The following is a 22,290-nucleotide window of genomic DNA, read 5'->3' as shown; positions in this document are numbered from 1 at the left end:
TCACCAAGTGAAAGTCTTGTGTCATTATCTCTTATGAGAAAAAAGTTATTAATTAATTAAAATTTCAAATTGTGATTTTTTGATGGATTTCTTTGATAAAATGACAGGCTGGTCAATTTTTAGGCCATTTTTTGATGTTTTCGGCCCGCCACGCCCAAACGGTTTGAGATAATCTCACGGGACCTTTTGCCCGACCTAAGCCTGGTTATTTGTAAGGTCTAAGAAAAAAAAAATCCCAGATTGGATGAAGCACGACGTCACTGCGCGCCGTCAAAAATTGCTGGTCGGCTCATTTTGCCCCCTCAAACCCTCACCTCGTGCCATTTTTCTGTGTAAAGATTATAATTATAATCTTTTGCGTAAGTCTGTTTTTTTTCCTAGACCTCACAAATAACCAGACTTAGGTTGGGCAAAAGGTCCCGTGAGATTATCTCAAACAGTTTGGGCGTGACGGCCCAAAAACCGCAAAAAATGGCCTAAAAATTGACCGGCCTGTCATTTCATCAAAGAAATCCATCAAAAAATCACAATTTGAAATTTTAATTAATTAATAACTTTTTTCTCATAAGAGATAATGACGCAAGACTTTCACTTGGTGAAAATTCAGCATTGTGAGCCGCCTAGACTTTATATTTGGTGACCCTGGGGTGACGGGTTCAGTGCCCCCCACACCCACAAAGTGGGCATACTTTTGAAAATCACGTTTTTTCAGTTTTTCCCCTTAAAGGAGGGGAAGGAGTCGTTTTAGAGACCTCAAGCATCTCTTTGATGTTGAACAACTTTTTGAGGCAGACATTTCTTTATTTATGTTTTATTCGCCTCCGGCTGACCGTTTAGCCGTTATTTGCCGCCGAGGGCTTGATTTTTGGCGATTTTTGCCGTTTCCGAGATTTAAATGGACATTTAGGAGGGGAAAGAGTTGTCCAATCAAGTTGATGATAAAGTACATTTTTGTAGGCAATTGCATTGGCTAAATTTCATGTGAAGTAAAATTTTTTGTACCTCCAACCGGTTTTGCTCCAGCTGAATCGATTTACAGATACCCCCTAAAAACCGGAAAAAACCGGTTTTTCATAAAATTCACGGCCGGTTTTGGCCTGATCCGGCTCAAATTTTGCATGGAGTCATCCTTTGATATTCCCAACAGTTGATACTTGACTCAGCAAGATCCCAGAAAAGTGTGGTATATCTAGGGGGGGGGGATAAATTGTATTTAGTTTTCAAATGTCAGCCGTCAATCTTGAATAGGAATCATGAAAACCTAAAAATCTAGGAATATATCTAGCACCCCAATTATTGGGCAAATCTTATGCAAGGTTATGCTGTAAACTTTGATGTAACAGGATGTCTAAAGCAAAGGATTATTATAATCCTTTACGGGGAAGAGATCGTTTATAATTATTTTGAAGGGGAGCGTATCAATCCTCCAATGCAAAATCACCCCAAGAATTATTGAAAATTTAAAAGAAATTGATTTATAAAACCTCTACAAAAAAAATTTATGTTAATCGATTGACTAAGTAGTAGATGCTTTTAGAATTCATCAGAAAAAAAGTCTATATCAGCAGCCTAGAAAATCATATTACTCACATAATGTTACGGATTAACGGACAAATGGACAGACAAAGCTTCAGAATAGTTTCACTACTAAAACCTTGATTATAAAATTCTTTTAATTATAGCTTTCTGTTACCCTGGCTGTCAGAATGGTGGGATGTGCAAAGCTCCCTTCACCTGTAGATGTCCACCTGGCTTTATAGGACAATATTGTGAACATGGTAAGCTATCTATCTATCTTTCTATCTATCTATCTATCTATCTATCTATCTATCTATCTATCTATCTATCTTATCTATCTATCTATCTATCTATCTATCTATCTATCTATCTATCTATCTATCTATCTATCTATCTATCTATCTATCTATCTATCTATCTATCTTATCTATCTATCTATCTATCTATCTATCTATCTATCTATCTATATATCTATCTATCCATCTATCTATCTATCTATCTATCTATCTATCTATCTATCTATCTATCTATCTATCTATCTATCTATCTATCTATCTATCTATCTATCTATCTATCTATCTATCTATCTATCTATCTAACTATCTAACTATCTATCTATCTATCTATCTATCTATCTATCTATCTATCTATCTATCTATCTATCTATCTATCTATCTATCTATCTATCTATCTATCTATCTATCTATCTATCTATCTATCTATCTATCTATCTATCTATCTATCTATCTATCTATCTATCTATCTATCTTATCTATCTATCTATCTATCTATCTATCTATCTATCTATCTATATATCTATCTATCCATCTATCCATCTATCTATCTATATATCTATCTATCTATCTATCTATCTATCTATCTATCTATCTATCTATCTATCTATCTATCTATCTAACTATCTATCTATCTATCTATCTATCTATCTATCTATCTATCTATCTATCTATCTATCTATCTATCTATCTATCTATCTATCTATCTATCTATCTATCTATCTATCTATCTATCTATCTATCTATCTATCTATCTATCTATCTATCTATCTATCTATCTATCTATCTATCTATCTATCTATCTATCTATCTATCTATCTATCTATCTATCTATCTATCTATCTATCTATCTATCTATCTATCTATCTATCTATCTATCTATCTATCTATCTATCTATCTATCTATCTATATATCTATCTATCCATCTATCTATCTATCTATCTATCTATCTATCTATCTATCTATCTATCTATCTATCTATCTATCTATCTATCTATCTATCTATCTATCTATCTATCTATCTATCTATCTATCTAACTATCTAACTATCTATCTATCTATCTATCTATCTATCTATCTATCTATCTATCTATCTATCTATTTATATATCTATCTATCCATCTATCTATCTATCTATCTATCTATCTATCTATCTATCTATCTATCTATCTATCTATCTATCTATCTATCTATCTATCTATCTATCTATCTATCTATCTATCTATCTATCTATCTATCTAACTATCTAACTATCTATCTATCTATCTATCTATCTATCTATCTATCTATCTATCTATCTATCTATCTATCTATCTATCTATCTATCTATCTATCTATCTATCTATCTATCTATCTATCTATCTATCTATCTATCTATCTATCTATCTATCTATCTATCTATCTATCTATCTATCTATCTTATCTATCTATCTATCTATCTATCTATCTATCTATCTATCTATATATCTATCTATCCATCTATCCATCTATCTATCTATATATCTATCTATCTATCTATCTATCTATCTATCTATCTATCTATCTATCTATCTATCTATCTATCTATCTATCTATCTATCTATCTATCTATCTATCTAACTATCTATCTATCTATCTATCTATCTATCTATCTATCTATCTATCTATCTATCTATCTATCTATCTATCTATCTATCTATCTATCTATCTATCTATCTATCTATCTATCTATCTATCTATCTATCTATCTATCTATCTATCTATCTATCTATCTATCTATCTATCTATCTATCTATCTATCTATCTATCTATCTATCTATCTATCTATCTATCTATCTATCTATCTATCTATCTATCTATCTATCTATCTATCTATCTATCTATCTATCTATCTATCTATCTATCTATCTATCTATCTATCTATCTATCTATCTATCTATCTATCTATCTATCTATCTATCTATCTATCTATCTATCTATCTATCTATCTATCTATCTATCTATCTATCTATCTATCTATCTATCTATCTATCTATCTATCTATCAATCTATCTATCTATCTATCTATCTAATAATATATCTAACAATATAAAAATGTGTCCCAATACTATAGACAAATAGAGAATTGAATTATCCAATATGTGTAACATATTTATTGAATACAATCAAGGAGAGGGACATATATCAGGAAGGAAGGGGACAGTGGGCTGTTTACTAAACTAGTTCCCACAGTTTTATAATAACGTTTTCTTATTCGTTGGCTTGAAAACTTAGGGGACTTTAGTAAATTTTGATCAGTTGGTTAATTAAGTTGAGTGTTCGAACGTTTCAACCATAAATATTATGCCGAAGGCACGGGCTAAAAAAACTGGTTTTAATCTTATGATTGTACATTTTTACATTCGTAGAAAGCTGGATATACTACGATTCTAGACATAGTTTTTTCGTATGGATGAGAACCGGTTCCTTTCCACCGGATTCGAATGAATACGAGAATAGTTATTTCTCGTATCGTATTATAAACGGCTTTCCGCGGATATAGATTGTACATTTCTATATTCGTAGAAAACTGGATATAATACTATGCTAGACATAGTTTATTCGTATGGATGAGAACCGGTTCCTATCCACCGGATTCGAATGAATACGAGAAAAGAAATTATACTTTTACCTTATGTTTTACTAGCGGCTTCGCCCCTAGCCTCTAGGAGCTTTGCCCCAAGAGGTTTGATATTTTTTTTTTTTTTTGGGGGGGGGGGGGGGCTAGTCGACCCCACTATTTTAATTTTAGTTTTAAAAAGAAAAGAAAAAAAAATTTGGGGGGGTATTTTTCATTTTTTTTTTGGGGGGGGGGGGGGGTTGGGGGTGTCCCACCCCCAGAGAAAATAGTTATAAACCTTCCCAGGACCTATGAGAAGCTACCCCTTAAATGAGAACCCGATCGGTTCAGCGGTTAGCGAGATCCTTCGCTACAAACAAACAGACAGACAGACAGACATCGTTCTACTTTGTATTATAGATAAACACGTTTTTTCTTTCGTTTTGGCTTAAAACCTTTGGATATTCAATTGTAATTGGTTGGTTTAAACAACTTGCCAATAAATTTCATCTGAGAAGGTGTAAATATTTAAAAATCTATAGTGATTTTTCTATTTTAAAAGGTAAGTTCTCATGTAAATGTTATATTAGTGACTTTTTTTTGCGGTTAAAAGCAAATTTCTATAACAACAAATTTCAATTACTGAAAACCTTTCCGTGTACTTTGAAACAATATACACAAATGAATATATGTATTTGTATAATAATAAGGATGACAACATTCATAAAAGCGAAGATCTAAAATCAGAAGGAACAAATTACGAAAAATAACTCTTGTAAGCCTAAATAAACATACATTTGTTGCATACTTTACAAAGACATACTTTCATTATACTCTAATAAAAGTACGGACTTTCTGGTAACGATATAGAATGGTTACGCTTCCTAAATCGTACCTAACTGATAAAGAAATCATCATGCAAAAGTTTGAAATCGATAGGACAAATCTAGCCTGCTTAAATTAACAGAAAGAACTATACGGACGGAAGGAAGGACCAACCCCTTTATAGAAAAGCTTCACTTAATAAGATATAGCAAGCATCATTGTAAATGTAAACAAATGTATAACAAAAGAATAATGTTCTTTTATCATAATGAATAGCAATTTTTTTTTGAATATGTACTTTCGCACTTTGATATACGGATTTTTCCAAACTGGCATTAATTTACGTGTTCATTGTCTTAATGGATTTAGCATTACTTGGGTCTTACACCAGATTATCATGTTTTCCTAATAAAAAGAAACTTATAGCGGGCAAAACTAACGAACCCCTTCCTTCACCCCCTTTACTCCAATCACTTAGTTTCCCTCCTACTAGATAAACGAAATGATCAATAAATGACATGGGAAATAGCAACCTAAAGTGACGACAATTCTGAATTCGTTATTGTTTTGGACAAATGATTTAGCCAGTTGCACATACTAAAACTCTTTCTCAACATTATCAACGCAAAAAAAGAACATTCTTGAATGTTTTTATGTCATATATTTTTTCCTGAAAAGAAATTTAACAAGCATGAAAACATCCATAAACGCGAAGCTCTGAAACAGTAGAACAAACAAATGTTGTTGTCAGAACTCAATAAGTAGAATATAAATGTCAAAACAAAATTATTTGCAAAAATTTGTAAAATTGTATGCAATATTGCTTCAATACAGGATACTGTTTAAGTACATACTTACATTTTTAGAACTTGATTATAGAAATGCTTTTCTTATTACATTATACTTTGTTGTCCTGGAAATCAGTAATCCAAAAATCAGATGAATAGGAAAATTATATCCCAATAAAAATTGTTATCAAAAGTTAAAATTCAACATGTTTGTTATATGGACGTACAGACTTTCTGATTATAGAGTTGCTACGCTAAAAATACCTGTTAAGAAAATTGCAAACTTGGTACAAGATAGAATATGTCATGTAAAAAAAGTGTAGTAATTAAAAAAGTGTCAGCTAGGTAATTGGAAAAAATATCGATATTTTGTAAGAATTTTAGGCTCAATACCAGCTGAGTATCCATAAATTCCCCAATAGTAGCTGAGTACCCACGCATATTTCCCAAGAGTAGTTGAATATATCCACACTTTTCCCCTATGGTAGTTGAATATCCACACTAGTTTCCTATTGGTATTTTCTTTTAATCTTTTCATAATGCTGATTCCCATGACAATAAAGCACAATAATGCAAGCAATTCAAACCTATCATATAACTTTAATACAGATTTACAACCAAATATTAAAACATCCATAAAAGCTGAAATGAAAGGACATATAAACATTAACAGAATAATAATGCATAAGTCTATATAAAATTATTGTAATTATAGTAAATTTGTTGCAAAACTGCTTAAATATTTGCTACTATTTCAGGACATACTGACATTTTTAGGACTTGATTATTGAGATGCTTCGCTTATAACAATGTACTTTATTGTAGTAAGAATCAGTTTTCCATAAATCAGATGAATAGGATAATTTTAACATACAAAAATTTGTTGTCAAAAAGGTAAAGAATCAGCTTGTTTTAAATGGACATACGTACTTTCTGGTAATGACTAAAGAGTTGCTGCGATTTCTAAGTCGTACCTAACTGTTACAGGAATCAGCATTCGAAGTTTAAAATCTATTCTAACAATTCTAACCTGTTTCAATTAACAAAAAGAGCTGCCACTACGGACCGACCGACATAGAAAAGCTTTGCTTAAAAGAAACGTGAATAATGAATGTTATTTAGTTATTTGAGAAAAAAAAATATTTATTGACTTTACCTGCTAAATTTATTTTTATTTATATAAATGCTGCGCTACTAATATAAGTTAATTCTAGAATATTTTATACCAAAACCTTCGTTACAAAATCCAAAATAATTGTTTAAAAACTTTTTCCCCCCAATGGTAGTTGAATATCCACACATTTTCCCAATGGTAGCTGAGTATCCAAAAATGACTCCAATAGTAGCTGAATATCCACGTGGATACTCAGCTGGTATTGAACCGAATTTTATTCTCTTCATAAATAAAAAGGTTAAATTAAGAAATTGATCCTTTTTATTCTTTTTTGTCAAAAAGTAAAAAATCAACATGTTTTAAATGGACGCACGGAGTTTCTGGTTACGATAATAAAGTTGGTAAAGCTTCATAAACTTTAATAGTAAGTTTGAAATCGATAGGACGATTCTAACATGTATAAAGTAACTGTCGGGTAGCTTCTTGAACAAATTTTTGAAAAAATTGTGAAGTATGCAATTGCGTTCGAAGAATTAAGTATCGTTTTTATCTAGTTTATCTCGTTGTTAATACAAAGTAGCTTGATGTCTGTCCGTCTGTCTGTCCGTCTGTCTGTCCGTCTGTCTGTCCGTCTGTCTGTCCGTCTGTTTGTCCGTCTGTCTGTCCGTCTGTCTGTCCGTCTGTCTGTCCGTCTGCCTATCCTTCTGTCTGTCCGTCTGAAGCTTAAGATCTCAGTAACTGCTGAACCGATTGGGCTCTACTCTTCAGGGATTATACCTACTGGTCCTGTGATGGGTTTAAGCTTTTTTCCTGGGAGGTGGGACACCCCCCAATCCTATTATATAAATTGGTAAGCTTTTTTTGTCTGTTTCGAAAGATCTCACTAACCGCTAAACCGATATGGTTCTCCTTTACAGTGAAGCTTCTTAGAGGACCAGGGAAGGTTTATAACTATCTAGGGGTAGGGTATATCAACCCTCGAAAGAGTAATCGCCCCAAGAAAAAATACCTTCTGAAAATGTTTTTTACTTTAGCTTTAAAATATTACCGGGTGGGTTGACTTTCCCCTCCCCTGAATTAAGTGCCCCTAGAGGCTTCTAGTGGTGTAGCCGCTAGTTATAATAAAAGTGTTTTCGTCTTTTGATTGTTTTATCTATTTTTAATTTTTGCAGTCAAAATACAAAAAAATAGCTAAAAAAAATTTTAAGAGCTGAGCTGCTCTATAATGTCATTCCATTCATTTTTTTAGTCAAAAGGGGAAATTTAATTTTTCCGGCTGCTATTCAGGAAAAGCTTCTACACTGACCAATAAGCCCATAACTAACCAATCTTGGACCGTCGGTCTCTTTGTAATGCTCTAGACATTAATTTTTTCTTCTGCTTTTTAAGAAAAAAATTTTTAAAAGCGAAGCTTTTCTATAATTAGGGTCGGTCCGTCCGTCCGTCCGTCCGTCCGTCCGAGATAGATAGCTTTTATTCGTTAATTTAGGCATGTTAGAATTGTCCTATCGATTTCAAACTTTGCATGATGATTACTGTAGTAGTTAGGTACGATTTAGAAAGCGTAGCAACTCTATAATCATTACCAGAATGTCCGTACGTCCATTTTAAACATGTTGATTTTTCTACTTTTTAAACGACAAATTTTCATGTGAACTATTTATCCGTTTAATCTGATTTTTGGTATATTAATTCCTGAGACAACAAAGAACAATATTATAAGCGAAGCAACTCTATAATCAAGTCCTAAAAATGTAAGTATGTCCTTAAAATTATCCTATATCAAGCAGTTTTTCAACAAATTTACTTACAATTTTGCTTTGAAATTTATACTTTTATATTCTGATTATTCAGTTCAGACACTATACAAGCGTTAATGTCCGTTTGTCCTACCGTTTAAGTGCTTCGCTTTTATGGATGTTGTCATCCTTGTTTTTTGTAAATATTTTGCTATAAGCAACAAATTCGATTTTCTTATTTTTAATGTTTGCTATTACGTCAACAAACAAACAAAGAAAACATAAATTCTGTACAGTTTTAAACAATCGAAGCATTTTTTTTGTAAATAGAGCTTTCTGTAGGTCTTATCATGCATTTGATGTAAGGTAGAATCGTTCCATCTTTTTTCAAACCTTTGATTTATATTTTCTACATGCTGATTTTAGCTATTTAGACACTAAATCACTTTTATGTTTTTTCTATTTGAAGTTTGTATGTTTTCATTTGTATTTCATTTGTTTGTTTTAAAAATCATCCAAAATAAGCCAATTTAATTTTCATATTATATAAACATGTAATAATCAAAAAATATAAATATATATAAGATCCTAATAAAAGTAAAAGTAAAATTCAAATTTTCTTTTATGTAAAATTTTAGTAGATGTTGAATAGAAATTTGTTAAATATCTTATTTCATGTAATATCAAAAGAGTCAAATTGCAGGGACGGAGAAGATATTGGGCTCTTTATTACACTAGTTCCTAAAGTTTTATAATAACATTTTCTTATTCGTTGCCTTAAAACTTTTGGGACTTGAAATTGAAATTTCATAGGTGTTATCATTAGTTTGAGCGTCCAAACGTTTCAACCACTGATTTTGATCTACAAAAGTGGTAATTTTGTGTATCATAATTGGGGATGTACATTGATATATACAGCATTGTCTGATCCCTTAGATCCCTGGTCAAATTGTGAGGAGAAAAGGTTCAGTTATTTCCATAAGAAGTCCAGCATAAGAAATCGACAAGAATTTCAGTGATCTAAAGGGATAAGACAACGTCCGTTAAATTAATGTACATCCCCAATGATTATACACAAAATTATAACCTCTGAAGAATACAATTAGGGGTTAAAACGTCTTGAATTAATGTACCAACCCTCTTAATGAACAGAAACCTACGCCCTAATTATAAAGCAGCTACACTATCATGCAAGGATGACAACATCCATAAAAGCGGTAGGACAAACGAACATTTACACTTGTAATAATTAAAACATTAATGTTTAAAAGTCGAAACAATATTGTAAGTAAATTTGTTAAAAACCTGAATAAATACAGGATAAAGGTAAAGGACATACTCACACTTTAGGACTTGATTATAGAGATGCTTCGCTTATAACAATGTAGATCAATTGATCTCTGAAAATTTCAGTCCTCTATCTTGATAAGAAAATGAGAAAATCACGAAAACTTAAAAATATAGAAATCAATCTAGCACCCCAAATAACAGACAGATGGACAAAACAATGTATAGATTAGATAGGCATATGTCTTATAAATCTTCCCTAAAAAATTAAAAATAAATATGTTTGTACTGAACATCTATACTATAACTTTTAATATATCCAATTGTATTAAACTTAGTTTTTTCTTCCATTTGCTTTGCTGGTCTAAGATTTGAGATCCTAGCTACCTCTGATGTTGTCATCCTTGTTTGATTTCTACTGCAACAATGAATATATTATTTCTTGGATGTTGCACCATGATTTTAATGTACTCTGAAAAGTGATGCTTGCAGCTGGCTAAACGATATTGATTTCCTCCCATCTTACACCTTTACCCCAACCCGTCTCCTACTGGATGAACAAACTGACCAACAAATGAGGTCTATAAAAGCAAGCTAAATGGACGACTAATTTTCCCCTGTCAATATATCTATGTATATCCTTAATCTATTATCTTAGCTACCTCTGAACGTCGTTATCCTTGTTTTATTTCTTCTGGAAAAATCAGGGATCTAATGGGATAGGTCAATGTCTTATTAATTGATGTACATCCCCAATGATGATTACCCAATTATCTACAAAATTACCCCTTCTGTAGATTGCAATTAGTAGTTGAAACGTTTAGACATTCAACTTAATGAAACAACCAATGAAAATTCACTAAAAGTTCCCTAAGTTGTTGAGCCAACGAATAAAAAAATCTTATTATAAAACATTCAGGACAAGTCTTATGTCTCCTTTTATGTTTCCTGGGGAAAAATGCAATCAACGAGAGTTTTTTTTGATGATTTGATTTTACATTGATATTCTAAAGGAGAGCTGATATATAACACGAGCCCTTTTGGCAGTTTCACTCCAAGTGCCAATTGGAGCACAGAACCCTCGTCTCGTTATTTTGAAGAATTACAATAAAGTGGAGTTAGTTGTATATTCGTTGTTTCGGATTAGGTAAGGGAAATGCAAGGCGACTAAACTACCCACCTGATCTTCATTTTATTATTTCAAAAATAAGGATTAGAAGGGGTGTTTAATGCTCGCTGTGCGCTTTGAGGAAAAGCCCCGATATTTTAGAAAAGCAACTTTGAAATCTATGGCTTATTTAGCTATTATAATGGCTATCCTATTACATAAAGCTGTTAGCTTTTTTGTCTTTAGCAAAGGATCTCACTAACCAATAAACCGATATGGTTCTCCTTTACAGAGAAGCTTCTTATAGGTCCAGGGAAGGATTTTAACTATTTTGGGGGAGGGTATCTCCAACGTTCAAAAATGCCCCCCCTTTCTGAAAAAATAGATCATTCTTGAAATCGAAATGGATGGCTCGACTCCTCCCCCCCCCCCTCATTAATGCCCCTAGAGTCTTCTAGAGGCTTAGCTGCTAGTAAACCAAAATATACTGCAGACAATAAATGAAATATTATTTTTTTAGAGCTGTGTTCCAATCCCTGCAAGAACGGAGGAACCTGTGTTGGAGAGAATACCTGTGTCTGTCCTCATGGGTTCAGGTAGATAGATAGATAGATAGATAGAGCTGTTATAGATAGATAGATAAAACTGTGATAGATAGATAGATAGAACCTGTGTTGGAGAGAATACCTATGTCTGTCCTTATGGATTCTGAGCTGGATCTTTAAATCATTTTAGTGGTGAGCCAGATCGGGGTGAGTTGAATTTCAGCCAATCACAGCTCGGCATTTCATAAAATGCCGTGCTCTCATTGGTGGAAAGTTTGCTCACCCCGATCTGGCTCACCACTAAAACGATTTAAAGATCCAGCTCAGGTAAATAGATAGATATTTGAAATGAAAGATAGAGAGATAAATATGTTGACAACAGCTTAATAACTACTGAGTAAACCACACTTCGCCTATAGCGTTACGGACTGACGGAAAGACAAATAGATAAATTACAGACAAAGGGTCGCTAATGAAAAGTGTGTACTACAGTCAACAGGAATTGTGTGGTGTTGTTAATAATGAGAAAATGGCTATAACCCGCAACTAATTGATATCATCCTTGTTCAATCTTATAATCTATTAGATGTCAACATTCATAAAAAAATATCTGAAATCAACAAACGAACATGAACACATGTAGAATGTACGTACAACCTTAATAATTTTGTATAAAGGCCTACTTATATTTTGAGGACAATTTTAACATGCGTAAAAATACTGTTAACTGTGACGTACGGACGGACGTACAGACCAATTATAGAAAAGCTTCGCTTTTAGAAATAAAGAAAATTTTGATTACAAAACCATCACAATTGCACACACAAATTGAAAACGTTTATCTAAAATTTTTCCAAACTATTTGAGGAATAAACTCCTACCAATAAAACCAATAAAAAATTATCTTTTTTCTGTATAATTGTAAAACAAAAATTATTTTATCAGCTGGAATATATAAACATGTAAACTAATTCACGTTTCTTTTATATGATGTATCTAAATTTGTATATATTCATTTAGTTTCATAAATATAAATAGATTTACATCCAGTAAGAGAGTAGGGGGTAAAGGGGTTAATATTTTATCCAGCTGCAAGCATCACTTTATTTGGGGACATAAAAATCTGGTGCAACATCCAAATAATAATATATACTTTCAAAAATACGGGACCATTTGATTTTGGATAGCGTTGCTTGTAAATTGATGTTTCAGAGGTAATAATAAAAACACTTAGCAAAAGTAGATTGATCAAACATAGAATTACAATTTGTTTTGTTCTTTACAGTTTATTTGTTCAAGTGTAGATCGAGAGATTAATAACAGATATATAGATAAATAGGTAGGTTGACAGTTAGATAGATACATTGTTTGTCATATAGATGAATAGATAATTTGTTTGTATAGTATATGAGCCTTACCTTGATATGTGTGTATGTGTATAAATGAATCTCCAAGTTACCTTAATGCAATTACAAGGCAAATTAAGTTCAGAAAGTGTCCATGTGATCCCACAAAATAAAACAAAAAAACAGCAAAATAAAAAAAAATTGAAAATGTCAAAATAAAACTAAACTGGTTCTAAAAAGTGACAAAAGAAGATTGCTTAATATAATTTAATAAAATTATCCCAAAATATAGAATGACTTACAATTTTTAAAACTGAACAGTTTTAACTTTTATAGTTATAGAGATGTGATTTTATTTGAAAAAAATGAAATTTTGCAGTGCAGTTTTGTATAAAGTTAAAGCTTCAGTAAGGTTGGGCATTAATTTAGTTGATGCATTTGGTTAGCCAGCTTACATACACACCAATTAATCTTATATCTACCTTTATACATACAATAAAGATTGTATAGATATACCTAACTATACAATTAATATTTTAGCTGACAAAATATATATACAACTAAAATTGTAGGGATCTGATGTTTAGTATACAATTAATATTGTATTTGGCTTTAAAATATTCAATTAACATTGAATCTATTTGTTTACATACAATTAAAATTGTACAGCAGTTTCTTTAAGCATACAATGTACAATATATATGAAATCAAAATAGTATAGGATTAATTTAACAAACACAATAAATAACATATGTACTGCAATCAAAATTGTATAGGTTTGTCTTTAAGTTTGCAATTAATATTGCATTTATGTATAAAAATAAAAAAGGTATTGTATGTTATTTTAACTATAAAAGGGATTTAATTTAATACTTCTTGGCCAGGAGTATGCCACAAATAAGATAATCATTATTACATAACTAAATATGCTGGATATCTTAACCTGTTTCTGAATAAACAAAGCAACTTTTTTATGACATAAAAAATTTACATAAATTTTATATCTTTTTTTCAACTATATTTGTTTCTAGAAATACATTTTGTGTATTATCTAAGTTTTAACTTTGATACTGCAATTAATTTTTTTTTCTTACGTTTACTTTTATTAAACTTTGTGTTTGTGCTTTTTTATTACATTTAAAAAGCTAGTGTCTGTTTTTAAGAACGTTTTCTTTCTTGAAAGCAATGTAATGCAGCTACTTTAAAAAATATTTATGCTAAAGGTCTTTGGCCCAGATAGCTAGAATTTAAAAGGTGGGCATTTTTCATAGGTGCATATCATGAAAAGGGTTAATATAAAATTCTTCCAGTTGAGTAAAACAAACCAAGGATATAAATTAAGCTTCTCTGAAAACTATAGGAACTCAGCTGATTATTACTTTTAGATGCCATACCATATATTTATGAGAATATATGTACATGAATATAAATTTATGTAAGGAAAATTTTTAATTTTAGTTTTGCCATCTTGGTTTTGTTGCAAAATGTGTGTGTAAAAGAAACATTAATTAAGCCCAGTAAGTTTAATTTAGACTCAAATTAAAGTAATTAAAGTGGATTTCTGTTTCATTAAGAAAACCGAAATTTAAATATTTAATTTTCTTTATTCTTGTATGGCAAAGTTAAATATTTTAATTCAAATGAATTATATTTTCTAATTTAAAGTGAAAAAAAGAGGGGGCAGGGGTTAAATAAGTGTATATTCAGGGGGTTAGGACTCTGTGCCGACTTTTAATTAGGTTGTTAAATAGCAGCTAATTTTCTGGAACCAGGTAGTTGTCTGGGTTATATATTTATACTTATACATTTATTTTTTCTAATATAGTTTTATAACTTTAACAAGGATGATCATATTTCAGTATAACTTTTTTTTGGAAATTACATTAGAAAGATATTACCAGGGATTGGCCACTGCGACTAAACCTTAAATTTTAATCTTCTTTGAAATTTGTTTAAAAAGGAGAATGCCATAGTTTGGTCAGGTTAAGACATCCAGCTGGTTTTTGTTGATTCCTTTAGAATAAATAATAGATATAATAAAAATAAGTTAAAGTTATCTTGAAAAAGAACAAATTAGGAAAAGGAAAATCAAATATGATTGAAATTAGAAACAATTTGAAGAAAACTAATTTTACATTTGAATTTCTATACAGATAGAAACAGTTATCTATAGATAAAATTTCCTAAAAACATTTTTAAAACTTGTGAAACATTTCATTTGATTCATCAATTTCTTGAAACTAAGTTTAATCTTGAAGGAAAACAAAACTTTATTCTGATTATAGAGAATCATAAGCCAAATTTTTTCTCCCTAGAATACTATCAATCAAAGCAACCAAAATAAATTTACAATAGAAATAATAAGTCTGTAAGTAACACAAATATGAACATTTTGAAGCACAAATGTCCAAGAGTAGAAGTACAGGGGTGTTTACTACATTATTTAGTATTGTCGTTAGGTTTGGATGGAAGAATTTTGTAATGAAAGCGAAAGTGGGGTAGAGGATAAGGGATGGGGTAGAACCGGTTATCAAAAAACCAAAAGCTCTTGCCAGAGATGGGTTCTTAAAAGATGCCACGTTTTTTCGACAATTTTTTAGACATTGCTTGATTGAACAAAGACGATACACAGAGTATACAACATAAGAATCCAAAATTTTAAAATTATTATTTTAGCCATTTGTATAATGTCTAATACAACTTAAATCCATTTTCGCTGCATATTTATTAATGCATCCTTTTAGATCTGTATTAGACATTATACAAATGGCGAAAATAATAATTTTGAATTCTAAATTTGTATACTCTGTTAAAAACCTTATTCCATCTCGAAGATCAATGCCCCGTACGATTTTAACAGAGTATTCAACTTGAGAATTCAAAATTTTAAATTATTATTTTAGCCATTTGTATAATGTCTAACACAGCTTTAAAAAGATGCATCAATAAATATGCAGTGCAAAATGGATTTAAGTTGTATTATTTTGAATTCTTATGTTGTATGCTCTGTGTTGAAATCCCATCGTCTTCGTTCAATCAATCAATGTCGAAAAAATTGTCGAAAAAATGCAGCATCTTTCAAAAACCCATCTCAGTGGAGCAAACTCAATCTAATTACCAAACCCAAATGTAAATTTCTCCCCTGTCCAAACTTTTTACCCAACCAGCCAAAATCAAAAGCTTTGACGTCCTCATAGTCTCTAAAATTATTTATAAGCATTATTTTAGAAGATTATTGAGTTCCTTAAACTTTTTGAATATATGTTATATTACCACTTATGTCTAATATATGCATATAACAATCTAATTTAACAACAATGTATGGGCACTTTACTTGTGAGCAGGAGGGTTAAAGCTAACAAATTGCGCGACTTGTGTTAATAGTAGAAAAATCTTATGCTTACTGTTAGAATTGTCATGAACTCTAGTTTTTATAAATATAAGTACCATTTTTGTGCTATTAGTAGTTTTGGAGAGAAAGGTTGAAAAGTTTAAAGTAACTTGGAACATTTTACCCTCCTATGCTATATGTAGCACAGGAATGGTTCTTTTTTATCCAAAAACAAGATCTTTGACAATTATAATTCTTTGTTAATTTTTTGACTATTAACACATTTGAATTGCACAACATTAAATATAATAATAAAATTATTTCCTATTAGTTTTAATTTTACAACAATGTATGGACACATTTCTTGTGAGCAGGGTGTAAGCTAACAAACTTTTCAACTCAATGATGGATTTTCATTAAAACTTTGCCACCATTTTTATAAGATTCGGGGCATGCAATTTTGGGGATACATATACTACGCCCCCTAGAAGCCTCTAGAAGCACATGAGTTTTAAATGAAACATTTTGAAAAAATTCTATTTTGAGATAATTTTTCTTATAGGAATGTTTTCTCTTGGGAGGAGGGTTATCCTTTACAGGCCTTATGAGAAGCTACATTATAAATAAAATTCATGTCCATAAACTTTTCTTAAAGGAATAATAAAGCTATGAGCTGGAATTATTAAAAAGTTTGGACACTGCTAGTTTTAAATCAACCAATCATAATTCAATAATGTCTCACAAAGTTTTTGAGCAAAATTTTGCCTCATTAGACCAACAATTTTTTTGTATCTATGAAAGTGAGTTTTTTTTACAGAAAATTAGGGATGTAAAGGGATAAGACAATGACCGATAAATTGATCCCCAATGATGACACACAATCATCCCTTCTGTAGATTACAATTAGGGATTAAAACGTTTGGACGCTCAACTTAATGATAATAATCAAAAGTCACCAAAGTTATTCAGACAACGAATAAGAAATGTTATTGTAAAGCTTGGGACTAGTGTAATAAACAGTCTTATGTCCCCTTCCTTCCTGGGGCCGTTACACAGAATGTAAGGAAAGTTTGAAGAACCAACTCTTTAAATTTCTGACAACATTTAAATTTCTATAACAAGGATGAAAACACTCAGATAAGATATGAGAGTCGAAATTGTTATTTCTCGCATCATATTATAAACTGCTTTCCGCGGATATAGACTGTACAATTATAAGATTAAAACCAGTTTCTTTTAGCCCCGAGGTGCCGAAAGTACGGGTTAAAAAAGCTGGTTTTAATCTTATGAGTGTACATTTTTATATACGTTGAAAGCTGGATATAATACGATGCTAAACATAGTTTTTTCGTATGGATGAGAACCGGTTCTTATCTATCCAACGGATTCGAATGACTACGAGAAAAACGATTATAGTTCCACAACGCTTGACTTTATCTTGTGTAATTTTACTTAATTAGGAGCGGAGTCACAGACAGACAGACCAACCCTTAATATAGAAAAGCTTTTTAAAATATATGTATTCTCTAAATTTCTTACAAAATATAAGTTTAACAATACATGTTACACAAATTGCACTTCAGTATACAAAAAGTTTTTCATTTTTTTCCAAAGTAAAATTGCATTACTTGAAAATAGTGTTACGTACATACAATTTAACAAATCTATGAATAATGAAGATGTCTCTATGTGTATGTGTGTGTGTGTGTGCAGCGAAAGAACCCGCTAACCGCTGAACCGAACCCGCGACCGAGACTCAACAAGTAACGACATCGGGTAGGTTAAAGGTTCGAATCTCGGTCTAGAACAGAGTAGGGGGAATGCCTTGGCCCAAAACAGGATCAACTCATTACCATGCACAGTTGGGATTCCCAGTCAAAGATTGTGCAATCAAAGAGTTCTTTTGTTTCTTTACCTATATTACTCGTAGTATGGCCAATGCCGGATATCCGTCCGCTTAACCTGATATCCGGCATTAAAAATAAGCTGGATATCCGGTATCCGTTACTTTCAATATCCGGTATCCGGCCAAACCGGATATCCGGTCCAACCCTAAATGATTGTTAATATTTTAGTGGGTCAGACTGCAGTGATTTTACCTGCACAGCTAGATGCCTGAATGGCGGCGTTTGTACAGGTAGATATACAATTTTAAAAACTAGAAATGTGTTTGTTTGTCCTGTAAGATCTTGTGCACGTGCGGCCGTCAACTTTTTTCCCCTTTTTTCAAAAAAATAAGTTAAATGTTGGGAAGTAAGCTCCAATATTAAGTAGATTAACATCCTAGGCAATCGTTTTACATTCCTCAGACATATAGCGGTTGTAAATTAAGTTTCCATTTACTTAACTTTTATTTACATTTATTGCAATCCATTATAAAATAAACGTATATGAATAGCTTGAAGCTTTAGTTATTATATATCTTAATCCGTGGCTTTAGCATAATTGGAAATGTGTCGGCTTGCTTTTGGGGATTTGTCAGGGTCCGAATCTGGTCCAATCCGCGTCATACTAGAGACATTAATAAAGCTTATAAAGGGTGTGCAAAAAAATGCGGACTTTTTTAAAATTGAAATTGAGCGGCTTGTGTTAATAGTAGAAAAATGTTATGCATATCGTTAGAACCGCTAAGAAGTCTATTTTTTAGAAATATAAGTACGATTCCTCTGCTACGTACAGTTTAGGAGCTATATGTTAAAATGTCCCAACTGACTTAAAATTTGACTTGCGAGTAAATTTTGGGACATTTTACCCCTTAGCTCCTAGGTTATTTGTAGCACAGGAACCGTTCTTAAATTTCCAAAAAATACAGTTCATAGCGGTTCTAACGGTGTGCGTAACATTTTTCTACAATTAACACAAGCCGCGCAATTTGAAATTTAAAAATGTACGTATCAATTTTTGCAAAATATCTTCTCTAATTTTTAGTTATATTTTAAAATTTACTCGCAAGTCAAGTTTTACGTCAGTTGGGACATTTTAACCCGTAGCTCCCAAACTATACGTAGCACAGGATCCGTTCTTATATTTCCAAAAAATAAAGTTTATAGCGGTTCTAACGATATGCATATCATTTTCTACTATTAACACAAGCCGCGCAATTTCAATTTTAAAAAGTCCGCACTTTTTTTTGCACACCCTTCACGTTAGGCGCGTTACAGGGTTCATAAACAGGAGCAACTAATTAAAAAACTAGGACTTCTAGATAAAGGCAGCTTTAAATTACAATTATAAGGCGCGAAGTTTGTTTTAAGGGCTTAGAGAGAGAGCTAAACACCTCGCCCAAAAGAGGCAAAGTTATTCTTATATAAAAGTATCAGGATCTGTATGTGTATTGCTCACCTCCGTACCGATATGGTTACCCTTTACAGCTTCTCAAAGGTCCTGAAAGTTTTTTTGAGATGATACAAAAATAGGGGTGGTTGCCCCCCCCCCCCCCCAACGTCAAGTGCCTTTAGAGGCCTCTAATGATAATTATTTCAGGACCCAACACATGCACGTGTACTGGTGATTATATTGGTGAACAGTGTGAACAGAGGTAATGACAGGAATAAGAAAATGGTCGATAAGTTGATGTACACCCCAAAGTTGATAATACACAATATTAACACTTCTGTAGATTACAATTATTGGTTGAAACATTTGGACGCCAATCAACCAATCAAAATGCATTGTAGCTGCTATTCAGCCAATTAATTCAAATTGAAATTTTCGCGAAATTTATTATTTTATTGGAGTAAAGTTGGAATATAATTTGTTTTTTATGTACCTGAAGCGGATTGGGTAAGAAGGGTCGAAAAAGGGGAAGGGGGATGTGGGGAAATTTTCCTTTAGAATTGTTTGTCAGAATCACATTCCCTTTTTCTTTGGCATTGAAGTCCCCAAAGTTGTAAAGCCAACGAAAAAGAAAACGTTATTATAAAACTTTTGGGACTAGTGTAATAAACAGCCTAATGTCCCCTTCCGTCTTGGGTAATACTAACATTTTATATCCGCAAAAAGCTGTCTATAATACGATGCTCAAATTAAATTCCTTTACATGAAAAAATAGTTGTTTACTCAATTGTTAAGTAAGATTATAATAATTAAAACAATCAAAATTTTTTTTTTAGAATTTGTCCGCATTTATTGAAGACCAAAGTCCCCATCAGAAAAGCATTTAAAAGATTTGTAACTAAAAGGTTAGTATTGTAGTTTTGTTTAGTGCCCTTCCCTTTCTCATCCCCTCTACTATGACGTCAATAGCATAGGTAGGCCAAAATCTGGGACATATATCCCCATTTGCCCAGAGCTGGATCTTTAAATGTGTAGCCGTTGCCATAGCCGTGGCCAGAGGTACAGCCACTAACCTAATAGCGATCTTTAAATCAAATTGGCTACGTGTGGCCACGGCTATATGCGATCTTCAAATCACAACCATTTTTTAAATTTTCAGTAAAAATATGAAGAAAATAAATATGATACGTAAAAACTTCAAACATTTAAAATACATGTTTTATTGGCAGCACTGACAGTGGCGACGGCTACAATTACGGCCACGACTACAGGCACGGCTACGGCAACATTTAAAGATCCAACTCTGGGTAAACGGGAATAGATGTCCCAGCTTTTGGCCTACCTATGCTATTGACGTCGTAGTAGAGGGGAAGAGAAAGGGATGAAGGAAAGTAACCCCCTAGAAAAGAGAGGGGGTATAATTATATTTTATTTTGTTAATAGAAAAGGTAGGCCAAAAGCTGGGACATCTATCCCCATTTTGCTAGGGCACAATAGACAGCTATGTTAGTATTACATTATCATCGGTCCAATCCAGGGATCTTAAGGGATAAGACAATGGATGATAAATTTAAGTTACTTCCTAATTATGATAAACAATATTACCCCTTCTACTTATGAAAGCTTCTATGGTGAAAAAGTTTGAACACTGCTAGTTAGTACTAGCCAATCAAGGTTTAAAGCCAACTAAAAAAGAGAACGTATTTTTAAGTAACTGGACAAAGTGTCTCAAAAAGCCGTCACGTGGCGTCATAAAAATGAGGGAGATGAGAGGACAAGTGGGGGGAAAAAACCTTTATAAAAGATGGATAATCCCTCATTTTTACGACGTCACATGGCTCATTTTTGAGACACTTTGTCCAGTTACTTTTTCTAAAACTTTTAACAATAGATAGTAATATAAAGAGAAAGAATAGTTATTTCTTTCATCGTATTATAAACGGCTTTCCGCGGATATAGAATGTACAATCATAAGATTAAAACCAGTTTTTTTAGCCCCGAGGTGCCGAAGTTACGGGCTTTTTTATATAATACGATGTTAGACATAGTTTTTTCGTATGCATGAGAACCGGTTCCTATACACCGGATTCGAATGCATACGAGAAAATGGATTATAAATTAATGTTAACCACAAATTATGATAAATAAAATTAAGCCTTTTGAAGATTAAGACTATCTTACATAGAGGTTATCTTTTTATTCCAAAAATTTATGATAATTAAAATTAACAAAGTTCTAATACTAATTCTATTTGTAGTAAAGAAGGAGAGAAATCGACAACAGATGAAATAGCTAAAACATATTTCAAAACATATTATAAAACAGTTTTCAGGTAAAAAAATGTTATTATCGCAACGTGTTATAAACAGCTTTCCGCGGATATTTAAATGGAAAGTTATAAGACTAAAACCAGTTTTGTTAGACCTAAGTATTATTTTATTATTCTTGGGTAGTTGTCTACAATACGATGTGATGAATGATTTTTTTCAGTATGGCTTGTAACTGGTTCTAATCAAGCGGACATTAGTCGGTTTCGAAACC

The 22,290-nt window shown here is 31.9% G+C and overlaps 1 protein-coding gene across 1 annotated transcript in view; it reads left to right on the top strand.

The window, feature by feature from the left end:
• Window positions 1–22,290, top strand: part of LOC145327188 (uncharacterized) — a 31,401-nt gene that overhangs the window by 6,296 nt on the left and 2,815 nt on the right. Inside the window, exons 5-10 of the mRNA XM_080170760.1 lie at window positions 1,683–1,778; window positions 11,772–11,847; window positions 18,549–18,610; window positions 19,957–20,011; window positions 20,586–20,654; window positions 22,007–22,081. Of these exons, the coding sequence (XP_080026886.1) occupies window positions 1,715–1,778; window positions 11,772–11,847; window positions 18,549–18,610; window positions 19,957–20,011; window positions 20,586–20,654; window positions 22,007–22,081 (401 nt within the window). The 5' untranslated portion in view covers window positions 1,683–1,714. The remainder of the gene's footprint in view (window positions 1–1,682; window positions 1,779–11,771; window positions 11,848–18,548; window positions 18,611–19,956; window positions 20,012–20,585; window positions 20,655–22,006; window positions 22,082–22,290) is intronic.

Source organism: Acartia tonsa, chromosome 8 (assembly GCF_053477335.1).
Source record: "Acartia tonsa isolate MP-2025a chromosome 8, ASM5347733v1, whole genome shotgun sequence".
NCBI lineage: Eukaryota > Metazoa > Arthropoda > Copepoda > Calanoida > Acartiidae > Acartia > Acartia tonsa.
This window is presented reverse-complemented; position numbering and strand designations above follow the sequence as displayed.